General features: G+C 37.2%; 1 protein-coding gene across 1 annotated transcript in view; it reads right to left on the bottom strand.

Annotated features, from left to right (window-relative positions):
• Positions 1-9,639: 9,639 nt before the first annotated feature.
• VWDE (von Willebrand factor D and EGF domains) overlaps positions 9,640-13,474 on the bottom strand; it is a 271,722-nt gene continuing 267,887 nt past the window's right edge. Inside the window, exon 30 of the mRNA XM_087710932.1 lies at positions 9,640-10,408. Within this exon, the coding sequence (XP_087567058.1) occupies positions 10,394-10,408 (15 nt within the window). The 3' untranslated portion in view covers positions 9,640-10,393. The remainder of the gene's footprint in view (positions 10,409-13,474) is intronic.

Below are 13,474 nucleotides of genomic sequence, written 5' to 3'. Positions count from 1 at the left end.
TGGTTCTTTCATGGCTCTTAATAGGGATTATTGAAATACTTTTTTGAAGTACTTCTTTTACAGTGTGATAGCTGCTTGATGATTTACCTGATGCTACCAAACTCTAGCATGTGCAGAAGGATGGGGAAAAACAAAGAATTCTTGAGTTACTCAGTGCTTTTTTTCTGATGTATTTCTATAGAAAAAGAAAGCAGCACTGGGGTTTCACAGCACAAGGTGGCAGCATAAATTGTTGCTCTTGTGGTAGAGATGTAAGAAAAAGCAGAGCCAAGCAAATTTGAGCATGTCTGCAGAACCTGCTAAAATTTATGGTTATCTTCTCCAGAGCATGAGTTTTTCCCCTCTTATGACATTCAGTTATCAGCACTGCCTCTTGGACCATAGCAGGCTGTCCAGAGAGAGCAATAGTGCTGTGACACTTGAAATGACTAAGAAATATATTGTTTCAAAGAATCCACACAATATAAGCTTTTCCTTACCTGCCTTACTCTTCCTTCCTCACCCTTTCTTATTTGTTCATTCCTTCCTTCTCACCCTTCTGGGTATGCCAGCTCCTCCCCAAATGATAAGAGATTCCGTACTTAGAATGTAGATTAAACTTTTGCTCAGAAAGAATTGTCCATTGCTGTGTTAGAAGTTAAAAGTGTGTGATGTGCCTCCTCCCCTTTTAGCCAGATTATGCTGATAAGGCAAATGTTTTATGTCTGTGGCCCCCAACCTTTTGGGCATCAAGGACTGATTCTGTGACCAGAGAAGGTGTGGTTTTACATGCTGCTTGCATCCCACAGATGGGGCTTCTCTTGTTTGTGTGGACTAGTTGCTGGCATTCTGCGAACTGGTACCAGTCTATGGCCTGGGCATTGGGGGGAGCCTGTTTTATGTCAATACTCCAATTTGACATGCTGATAATATGTAAGGAAGAATATACATCCTGTATCTGAGGCAGGCATGAAATGCTCTTGCCTTCGCTACCGATTTGGAACCAGGAGCGCACGCACTTGCTTCACTCATGTGTGGTGCTTCTGCGCATGCGCAGAGTATCCGTGATGTTGTCTGGGTGGATGGAAGGAGCCTCCCACCACCACCACTACCGGTTTGCCTGAAGCAGAGAGAACCGGCAGAAACCTGTGATCTGAGGGCAATCTTTCTTTCTGGACTTCACACCTCAGGCAACATCTTAATATACACATCCAACATGCACTTCAGGATCAAAGCCCAGGACAGGAGCACCTCAATCTGCATATATCAAAGCCTGCTTATCATTATAGCTACCTCTACTGGTAGATGTCTAACGATGTAAGCTACCTTCAATCATTGTGTGATTGAATGAATAAGCTACTCTACATCCAGCAGCTGTCATTTGTGTTTATTCATGAACGGGCTCAGAAAATCTGGCCAAGAAAATTATTCTAACTGCAGATTTCACCTCTGAAGTTGTTACATTTTATTCTCAGTGAAACACTGCTGATTATGTGTGTGTGTGTGTGAATAGTCCAATGGACTTTCCAGACGTTTGTGCTGCTTTTCTATACAGTTGTATTGTATTAGTTCTCTTGACTGGTCTCTGGAACTGCTTTGTGAGATTGCTATGCTTCATTAAGACCTATTTCTAAGGCTACTATGGAAGAGGAGAAGAAATGTTTGAATATCCAGGTGAGACACTTTTATAATTGGATCTGAAAGATTACTGAAAGCTTCCACCCCACAGAGCAGCAAATAAAGAAATCTGAAGTAAATAGGTCAATCAGAATACGTGTGACTCACATTGTTAGATATATACAATTACTGTAGATATTTTTAATTTTTAAATATGATTTTTAAAATGTATTACCATATTTTTCAGAGTATAAGATGCACCCTTTTCCCTCAAAAAAGAGGCTAAAAATCTGGGTGCATCTTATACACTAAATACAGCATTTTTGCCTACTGAAACCCCGCCCCTTCACCAAAATGGCCATGCATAGCTTATAGGAGGCTAGCAGAGAGCTCCTGGGGGATGGGGAGGCCAGAAATGATAAAAAAACAGTCCGTTTTTTGCTCAATTTTGCCCTCCCAGCCCCCAAGAGAACTCTATAAGCTTCCTAATGCCCCTTTTTTGACAAAAATAGGCGTTTTTGTGAAAATCATGCCATTTTTTGCTCATTTTTGCCCCCCCTCCCTGGAACACTCTTCAAGCCTCCTAAGGACTATTCATGGCTTTTTTGAGGGGGGGGGGACGGGTCTGTTTTCACAAAAAACGGGTCATTTTGGGGAGGTTTGCAGAGTGCAAAAACTTTTTTAAAAAAAATTTGCCTCTTCAAAACCTTGATGCATCTTATACTCCGGTGTGTCATACTCGGTACATTACTTCCTGTAAACACTGTTTATCCCCAACTAAATTATGTGGCTCTCCTGTAAGACCATAAAGTACTGTATACTACTTATTTATGTAGGAGATGACCAGGGGAGGGAGGGGTCAAACACATCATTAGTCATGAGTCCTTGACAAGAGATCTAAATCCAGCCCACCTTGAATTCCTTCCTTAACTTCCACTTATTTCCCTTGACAATTAATAGCTCAGATTCTTATAGAGACCTTAAGCTTGTATTAAATCTTTATATTCATTTGAACTGCCTGAATCTCCTGATTTCCACAGCACTTGACATTACTGTCTTAAAAATATTTACATTGCCACCCCATTTGGACAATTGTGACTTCAGCAATTTATAATTATCAATTGTATCAGTTTATAATTAAGTATCAATTGTACTCGATACAATTTGTTTTTGTTTTGCTGCATCATTGAGCCAATATTTCAAAGCTGAGAAAAAACTCTTGAGAAACATTATCCCCAGGATATTCATTGAGAAAGTTTTAAATTTTTTAGAGTATTTTGGAAGGAAGGAAAGAAAAGGATTCCCTGTGGATTTGACCCCACTAGTTGTTGTACAGTGGGCATCACTAAACATATAGAAAAGCTGGATATTTATGTAACTGTAAACATATTTTCTTCACAGTAAATTCCCTTCTTAGCTTGTTACAGAAGCAGGAAGGTGTTTTATTCATTGTAGCAATTTGGTGAGCTTCCTTTTTAAAAGCTGGAACCTGCTATTTGCCGTTTTCCTGGCAGTATCATCTATCTTTATTTTGGCATGTTTCTTTTCTCCTTTTCCAAATTCTATCTTAATATAGATTCATTTTTGCTCTTTGAAATGCGAGCTACGATGCACCTTAATGTAACGATAACTTCTAAAACTAAAATGAGAGATCCTGGGCAAATTAAATCTGGTTCAGGCCCCAAATTCACAATTAGCAAGTGCTCCTTATTCATCAACACTGCCCATCTTGGCCATTATGGAGGTAAGGTAATGGAACTTCTTCTTTTTATTGATTCTCTGGGTAATTGAAGAAAAGTGTAATTGCTATCCTAAATTTAATCTTGTAACACTCATCTGTTGCCAGCCTTCTGTTCCAATGACTTCCTGGAAACATTGGAGTGAACTTTGGAGCTCATTTCCAAACTTACCAGCTTCTAAACATGCTACCTCCAAGGTACTTTCGATCTATAAATATTATAGATATATATGTAGAGTTTCTCTTAGCTTAGTAGGTTTGGACAGATGGCTAGTGAATAAAATCTTGTAATTTTACCATATTACGAATGGTATTCATTTAAAAGAGGATTTGATGATACTTTGAGTGTTACTGTTTTATTTCTTTACTGGATGACATCCATTCATGAAAATGGCATGTATTTCTTTTGCTAAAGGTATTGATAGACAGCATTTATTCCAAGAACAGAATACAAACTTCTTTTTGGACCTACATCAGATAATATCAAATGAAATGCTCAGAACAAAAAGAACACACTATTCCACAAAAGTATCACAATTACATTACTATTGGAAATGTATTTTAAGCAGAGAATCATCTGAGTTAATCACTGGGGTTTTTTGTTTTTTTGTTGGTCCACAGCAAAAAATGAACAATGCTGTAAATCAGATCTTTTTCTTCCCAATGAATCTATAACTCTTAAGTCAAACAGTAACTCAATACATGTGAAATGAGCATTTCAAAATACAGTTTAGCCCTGTATGGGGTTTTTTTTTTTTTGGCATCAATAACAGGTTCACTGATCATTGTAGACTTTGCCCACAGAATTGATTTTGGAAACCTGCAAAATAATCATGGAAGGTTTATTTCTTTGTACAAGCAGCTATGGATTAATTTTATAGAGCTCTGTTATTATATGTGAACTCTTAAACTTGTGCTCCTTTACCATTGTAATTTTTCAGTTTCTGCTGAATCCAGAGGTCTAAGAATCAATTTTTTATTTTTAACCCAACATGTGACTGATTCAATTTTTAGCTTCCATTTTGGCTTCCGTTTCTCATTCTCCTTTTGGGGATTATTTTGTGACTTGGAAATTGAATTAGTACTGGTGAAAACAAACTAACACCTTATTATTTGCATGTTCCCTGAATAAAACCCAGCATGTGCTGCTTATTGACCTTTTTTTTCCTGTCACTAATTGATAAAGACAGATCTTATACTAAGGCACACTATTTTAGGGATCTGAAAGAAATTAGTGGATTCTTTAAATGTGGCCTAGTAAAATAACTATATCATTTATAGTAAGGTGACCAGACATAATGCTTTTGGCGGGACACCCCCGGTTTTTGATGCATTTTCCCGCGTCCCGCCCGCTTTTTTAAAAGGCACGCTTTTTTTGGTGCTCGCAGCTCCCGCCCATCAGCTGCTGGGCTGGCTCATCGTTCTGTTCTATGCTACCTACAAATTTAAGCCAGCCCAGCCTGCCGCTCACTGATTTGATTGGCTGGACTCCAGCCAATCAGTGAGCTGGCCAACCAGCTCACTGATTGGCTGGACTCCTTAGCTGAGGACGCATGGGCGAGTCTCCATTTTATTTTGTCTTTCTTGTTGGGGTTGCAGCTGCGCTTACTGGTGGTGAGTAAAATAAATCATGTTTTGTAAAAATTTTTACTCGGGAGTAAATTTTACTTACTCCCGAGTAAAAATTTTACTCGGGAGTAAAAAGCGGCTGCCGGTCGCGCAGAGAACTTCCACGTGGTTCCATCCAGACTTGCCGCCCGTGCTGGCTGTGAACTCCGCAAAGCCAAAGGGGGAGAAGGCAGGGGGCTGTCTCCTCCTCCCAGCCCAGCAAACAGTCCTTTTTTCAGCTGTGCAGACAACTTCCACGTGGCTCTCGCAGCCCGGCAGAAGCATTTTTTCGGGGGAGGGCTCTGCCTTAAGCAAGAATTGCATTAAAGACCAGAGCAACAGGTATTTCCTTATTTGCCTGGAGAGACAAATAATTCCTAGGGATACTTGCCATGTTCTTTCATCACCATGACGATCTTATTTTTTTGAGCTAAATGTATTTTTCCAGTTTGAATTGGGCATAATCTTTTTTTATTGATCCACTGTCAGGAAGAGGGATTATAATTTAAAACAGATGATTTCAGTGGCATCTTTTTTATTAATTTAAATTTCTTTCCGTTCTCCATACCCATCTTCTTGTATCAAATAATAGCTGTGGATTCATTGGTATTAAGAAGTGTATATGTTTGAAGCAGTGCAGGAAATCTTGAAAACTTATGAATTTCTCTCCCCTCTGTGGCATTAGGCCTTAGTATCTGATTTGCTATATAACTTAGCAGTAGTTATTAGCACTCTTGGTGAATGATTCCCTTTTCTCAAATTATCTTGAACAATAGTTTGCAATGTTTTCATATCTTGTATCCAGCTTTTAAAATTTATTATTAAATAATTTGTATTCTATCAGGGGCTTTCAGCAGTTTACAGCAACAAAAATGCCAAATAAAATTATATTATTATAAAATCATTGTAACAATTCCACAAAAACAATAAAAAGAAAATCCAGTGATAAAACCATATTAAATCCCAATGGCTCTAGAAGACAGAATAATTTGTACAGCCTTCCTGAATGGACAGCAGGTTAGGGCTCCCTGCTCTGGAGGAGGTTTCCAAAGGATGGGCACCAGCTGAAACCTTCCTCCTGAGAAAGCCCTACCTTTGTCATGAATGGGATTACAGGGCCTCCCCAGAAGATATTTAAAGCTCTGGTAAGATAGCTTTGAGGGGGGTGGTCTTTAAATATTTGGACTTTAAGCTGATTTTGGAACATCTGTAAATTTGAAAGCACAAAAAATGCTATTGGCTTGTTTCCAGATAAGTCATTTACTGTAAGGAGTATAGGCTCAATGTATTTTAAAATAATATTTTATTTATTGTGCATATGATTTTTTAAAATAGTGGTATTCTGTGTTGATTCTTTTTTTAAATTGTCTTAGACTATTTAAAAAAAGATTCTATCCAAAATAAATTGAAACAAGCCATTTTTAAAATTTCTATGCACAATACTTTGAAATGGACTCAGGAGTCATGATTGACACTGAGTGAATTTGCACTTTTAATAATCAGGAAGATACAATGGCATTGAAAAAAGAGACTGATGACCATTTTCACACTTAGCGACCATTTTCACACTTAGCGACCGTTGTGGCATCCTCATGGTTACGCGATCAAAATGTTGATGTTTGGCAACAGATTCGTATTTCTGATGATAGTTTGAAATGGTGACAGTATAAATTATTGCTGGTGTAATACTTAACAATGGTTTTTAAGGATTTCTTTTATTTATAGAATACCTTTTTTATTATTTTGGGGGGATTTTTACTTTTAAATTGTTTATAAAATGTATTTACTACAAGAAATGTTCCTTTTTGCAAATGTGATCTTTGCAAATCTTTGTGATGCAATATGTTCAGACCAGGTTTATGTGTCTCAAAGTGGCTGCTATTCTATGGGCAGGCCAGGTTGGTGCAAGGCAGCTTTGCCAGATTTGGTGTGTTTCACCCTCATTGAATTTTATATCGTATAAAGAATGGAAGGAGGAAGGAAGAGAAAAATGGAGGAAGGGAGTGAGTGAGGAAAGAAGAGGATGGAAGGAGGGAGGAAGGAAGGAAGAGAGGGAAAGAGCAGAAGACAGATAAGGTGAAGGTAGATAAGCAAGAGGAATGAAGGAAGAAGTGAGGAGTCTCGAGGAGGGGGAAAACATTTAGTGACCAAAGTTACAATGGCATTGAAAAAAGTGACTGATGACCATTTTTCACACTTAGCGACCGTTGAGACCATTTTTCACACTTAGCGACCGTTGCGACCATTTTTCACACTTAGCGACCATTGCAGCATCCTCATGGTCACGTGATCAAAATGTTGATGTTTGGCAACGGATTCGTATTTCTGATGATAGTTTGAAATGGTGACAGTATAAATTATTGCTGGTGTAATACTTAACAATGGTTTTTAAGGATTTCTTTTATTTATAGAATACCTTTTTTTATTATTTTGGGGGGATTTTTACTTTTAAATTGTTTATAAAATGTATTTACTACAAGAAATGTTCCTTTTTGCAAATGTGATCTTTGCAAATCTTTGTGATGCAATATGTTCAGACCAGGTTTATGTGTCTCAAAGTGGCTGCTATTCTATGGGCAGGCCAGGTTGGTGCAAGGCAGCTTTGCCAGATTTGGTGTGTTTCACCCTCATTGAATTTTATATCGTATAAAGAATGGAAGGAGGAAGGAAGAGAAAAAAGGAGGAAGGGAGTGAGTGAGGAAAGAAGAGGATGGAAGGAGGGAGGAAGGAAGGAAGAGAGGGAAAGAGCAGAAGACAGATAAGGTGAAGGTAGATAAGCAAGAGGAATGAAGGAAGAAGTGAGGAGTCTCGAGGAGGGGGAAAACATTTAGTGACCAAAGTTACAATGGCATTGAAAAAAGTGACTGATGACCATTTTTCACACTTAGCGACCGTTGAGACCATTTTTCACACTTAGCGACTGTTGCGACCATTTTTCACACTTAGCGACCGTTGCAGCATCCTCATGGTCACGTGATCAAAATTTTGTTTGGCAACAGATTCGTATTTATGCTGGTTTCAGTGTCCTGGGGTGACCTTTTGACAATTTTTTTTTTTAATCAAGCCCCTCCCCCCCCCCCCCCCGGTCAAGGGTGTCCCTCTTTTCCAATCTGAAAATCTGGTCACCTTAATTTATAGCTAACAAAAAATAAACAAAAGCACTGAAAACTGCTAGATTGGTATATGCATGCATGGCTGCCATTCTTTTTTTACAGTATTGTTTGCTATTTAGCAACAGAGATCAAGCATTTCCAGTTCTTCATTATCTGGTTAGTGGTGAATTAGTGTTAATCCAGTTAGGAACATTTGAAAGGATTTGCCAGCTTCTTCTAAGACCATTTGTGAAGTGTTCTCAGGTGGCCAAATTTACTAGTGCTTAATTTAATCTTAGTTTATGTATTTTTACAGGGTTGAACCATTTTCTTCCTGTTAAACAATGCTTATTTATCAAAGGGGGAACTGGAAATTTAGAAGAGAGAAGCTATTTCACTTCTTTGGTGCTTGACTGGCTGTGAGTTGACCAAAGGAGTATTGAGTGGAAAAACCCTACTAATTAAGATCAGGATCATCTTGTGGTGGACAATTTTCTACAAAGTGAGGAAATTAAGCTTGCTAATTTTACAATTGTACCTCATGGCTAGTAATGATGTGTTGGGACACCCGAAATGTTTTCCTTACTCTTCACAAATCCATACTCTTCCTTTGTCTTGTAGGAAGTTAAAACCCACTGCTCTCCTAGAAAAATGAAATATCCTGGGAAATATTAAAAAGGCAAAATATTATATTTCCTTGGATAAGAAATGGAGAAACATGTATTAAGGCAGGAAACAGACTCACTTCTAATAGCCCCAACTTTGTCAATGAGCCGTTAAAAGGCTGAGCTAGTCTACTCTATATAACAAAGGTATGATTAGCCTTCCACAGAAACTCACCACAAGGCACCTGGGAAAATTACATCAGCCAGAAAGGCAACCAATCTTGGACTCAAAGCATAGTCTAAAGAGTTGCTCCTGCATGGCCCCATGGGAGTCTGACAACCAATCAGAATACAAGCTCAAGATCAAAGGCCAGAGAGGGCAAAACCCAGGGACTTTCAGTATCTCACTCTCTTTTCTTTTTCACCAAACATCTTGAAGCATGTTATCCCCCTTTTCTGTTCAGAAACTCAAGCCATGTCATTGTGACCACCATTAAACCATCTTTCCAAGCAGCCTCTATGTTTCCAGTGTCTTTTTCCCCACTTGGAGTTGAACCCAGATGGACATTTCTTCCAACAGTCTATCAGACTATACATAGATGAAAAGCATAAAGTGCTTGGAGTCCCAACCTGGTTCCAAATTGTATTAGCAAACTTATGACTGTCTACTGAAAAAAAAAGTTTCCTTCTCTTTCCCTCTTATTCAAAAACAATATCCTACATTTTAGAAGATATTCAGTAAAGATTTCTTGATAGGTAATACATTAAAGGGATAAAGGTGTTTTTATATCTTTATATATTTTATCTTCTGAACGATTTGGGACAAATTTTATAAATTTTAATTAATAAAAAAAGTATATTGTCAGGTTTATCAAAAGACAGGATGTATATGGAGTATTTTCTGATATCAAAATAACTAGATACAGTCTATTGGGCTGATATTAAAAAGAAGAGAAAAACACACAAATCTGAGTTGGATTTATTCAGAAATTCTCTTTATTCTAATTTTTTTCATATTTTGGAATTTTCTTGGAGGGCAGCCAAGATATTAAAAATGTTCTTCCCAATTATTTTGAGTCTGAATATATTCCAGCAAGTTGTGTATCCATTCCACTTTGTTTCGCTCTTTCTTATCCATTTTCTTTTTAGTTCCAGTACATATTTTGTTATGATAAAACACATGAAACATATAACAGCAATCCTAATGTGTAATACATATGCTTCACTCAAGACTGTGTAATCAGTAAAGCTGTGTACAAAAACATGGCATGGAAGTGATGATGTATGAAGGGAGAAAAATCAACTCTATTAAGGAAAAGAAGTGAAATTCTCATTTCTCTCAGTGCCTATCCTGGTAGAATAAAGAGAAAAAACAACAAAGAATATAACGAGGAAATACTGTCATCTCCAATGTTGTTAGTTTTAGTATACCACCCATAACTAAAAGGACATAACACAATATTATTTTCAGCACCCAACAAAGTCACACTGGAGTTTGGCACCTACAGGTAGCAAATAGCTAAGGTTGAGGCAGACAGCAAAAGAGAAATATCATTTAGGGTGGCACCAGCAACTTGATAAAGTTTCTGGACGATGCTCTGAAATCATCCATTTCCCCACAGAACTTATGCTTGGAAGGAATAAGAAGCAGGAGAAATTCATCAGTCCTTTGCAGAGCGCTCTCAGCCAATCTGATTTTAAAAAGGTTGCACAATAACTTCAAAATGTGTATCTTCACTGTCCTGTTGTTTTCATCATCGTATGGAGAGCTGTGAAACAGAAATAAGTACTCAGCCATTAATAAGACTAGATTGCACACAGTTTCATGTACCTGGAATCCACACTGTATATCAGACATTAATACGATTGAGCAGGTCCAGAGGTACTTCACGAGAAGAGTACTCCACTCCTCTACTCACAATAGAATTTGCTATGCCACCAGGCTTGAAATTTTGGGCTTGGACAATCTGTAACTGCACCGCCTGTGGTATGATCTAAGCACAGTACACAAAATTGTCTGTACAATGTCTTACCTGTCAACAACTTCTTCAGCTTTAACCTCAATAATACACGGGCAAACAATTGATACAAACTGAAGGTAAACCATTCCAAACTTGATTGCAGAAAATATGACTTCAGCAACAGAGTGGTCAATGCCTGGAATGCTCTACTTGACCCCTTTGTTACATTCTCTAGCTCTCACATCTTCAATCTTAAACTGTCTACCATGGACCTTACCCCATTCCTAAGAAGTCTGTAAAGGGGGTGTGCATAAGCGCACCATCCAGCCTACCGTCCCTGTCCTACTGTCCCCATTTATTTGTATTCATTTCTTTCCTTCATGTCCATGTTTATATTTATACCTTTTATCTTGTACATGTTTGACAAAATAATAAATACAAACACAAATACCTGTCATCAAACAATTTTAGCATGAAACATTGAATGTCTTGCTGCCATTGCCTTACTTTTGATTCTCTTATTGCCCACATACATTTTTCAGTTTTAACTTTTGTCATTGTCCAAAACCAATTAAATTTCACCAGGCCACCCAAATGTTCACCCCCACTTCCATAGCAGTCCAAAAGAGAAATCTGAGTCCAACGCTTGTATCTAATGAGAAATACTCAAGCAAGGGACGATTTCTCTTCCAATACATAAAATAGCTATATTGCTCAAATATTTTGGCTGCTCTCTAAAGCAGAGGTGGCACCAATTGCTGTTTTCCATACTACGTGGGAACCTTCTAAAAAAGTGAATGTGTTCTGTCCATTTTTATACCATACTGATTTGTGATTCAATGTCCTAACAGTTTAGCTGATAAACAAGAAATTAAATGATAGAAAATAACTTATGTTGAGGGCATCTATAGGATTACAAGAAAACTTTAGTGGAAATCCAGAAACAGAATGAAAAGGTTTGTGTCTGATTCATTTCTAAGAGAAGAGGATTTCTGATCTCTCAGTAACTATATCCAATTCAATATAGTTGTTAAAAGTTGCAAAATCATATTACAAAGTATTAAGATATCATATATGGTACTGATAAACACCACTAAATATACAGTAGTGGTATATAATTCATTGGATGATGGATACACATCTGAATATCATTTTCATGCATTCAAAGCACTTCAGATCCTTGCTATAATGGTCTGCTCTGATGTATTTTTAAAAAGCTAGTTCATCAATATAAATTGACTTAAGGGAAAAAATTAAATAAATAACTCTACCTTGGAAGTTAAATCCATAAATATGTTCCTGTACATCTTAAACAGGGAAAGAGCCAAATTAGTTACACCAGTTCTTATAACTAGGCACCTACTGTCACCTATTTTTATTCCAACATAATGTTGGAAAGAAATTATGTATTTATGAGCATGAGACTAATCTGCCTTTCCAATAGCAGGATAAAATTCTGAAATCTTGACAGTATGGTGTCAGAGTCGGGGTGTGGGAGAAGCCACAAAGGGTGAATTTGAAAAGGGACCGAATTTGGACAAGAGCTGTAGAGGGGAAACACCCTCCCCAGCCCTCCCCCCATGTAATCCTATGGGAGAAACAGTAATGTGACTCAGCATGGGTCTACTATTAAAGGGGCAGAAAGAACCAAATGTTTTTTTTTAATATATGATACTTAACATGCTATGTAGGAAAATAAAGAAATAGGCATATCACATATATTCTTCATATGTTCTTCAGTTCAGTCACATCTTTGCAGAGTAAAATTGTGTTTGCAGGATCTATCTTTTATAGCCTGTCATTCTCTTTTTCTTTCCCAAAGAATATCTTATTTCAGACTTGCCTGTGTAGAAATGGAAGTAGTCAATTTATTTATACCAGGAGCTTGTACCTACTTGGGATTAGTCACAAGATGTTCCACTTTATTTATTCTATTATTACATTTATGTGCCATCAAATCTGATGGATCCACAGCAGCTTTGTTCCAACAATGCCATAACAGGAATTTTTAATATTTAATGACTGTTTTATTCATTTCCTCATATAGCTGCTTTCTTCTCCTTCCTAATCTAATCCTAACAATGGTCCAAGGCATAGAAGGAAGAAGGGAAATATTTCCAGCATTATTATTATTATTTTTTGCTGGAGGATGGTTATAGCCTATAGTTATAGATTATAGTTGAAATACAACCCAATTGGTCAAATGAAATTCAATTCCTATTAGATACTGTACAGGTAATCATAGTTTAGCGTTGCTCTATCTCCTCAATTTTCTATCTCATGATCTTTGTTTTGTGCCACTCTATTTTCACCTACCAACTCTAGAGGCAATCCTCATTTAGCAACTGCTTCATTTAGCAATTGTTCACAATAATGTCAATATTGAAAAAAGTAACTTTAAAACCAATCATTGCATCAATGACTTTCACAAATCTTTAAAGCAAAGGAAAGCTGAAGATCATAGGCATAGTTGTGGTTTCACTGAGTTGCTGATCCCAATTTTAGTCATTAAATGGGGATTATTTGTATACCTAAGGTAATCCATGTATCTCATCAGCAGAAAATTATGGAAATGTAGATCTAGAATTCAATTGTGTGTGTGAGAGAGAGAGGGGGGAGGGAGAGGGAGAGAGAGAATATGATATATTTCATGAAATTATGGAGCTTTTGTTTGTTCTACAATGTTCACAATTGTGAAAAAAAATTTTTTCCCAAACCGAATGAAAAACATTCAAAAGTATATCTTTAGCCAAAATTGAAATTTTACTAAGCTAAATAAGTGGCAACCATAGAGCAAAGAAACAAAGGATTTATTGAAAGCCTCTTTCAGAAATCTTTAAAAAGTAATTTCTGTCAGAGGTTTATGAGAGAGAA

This window comes from Thamnophis sirtalis, unplaced genomic scaffold, assembly GCF_051295495.1.
Source record: "Thamnophis sirtalis isolate CommonGarterSnake01/CBP01778 unplaced genomic scaffold, rThaSir2_p1.2 scaffold_1, whole genome shotgun sequence".
Lineage (NCBI taxonomy): Eukaryota > Metazoa > Chordata > Lepidosauria > Squamata > Natricidae > Thamnophis > Thamnophis sirtalis.
Note: the sequence above shows the minus strand (reverse complement) of the source record. Positions and strands in the feature narration are given on the sequence as shown.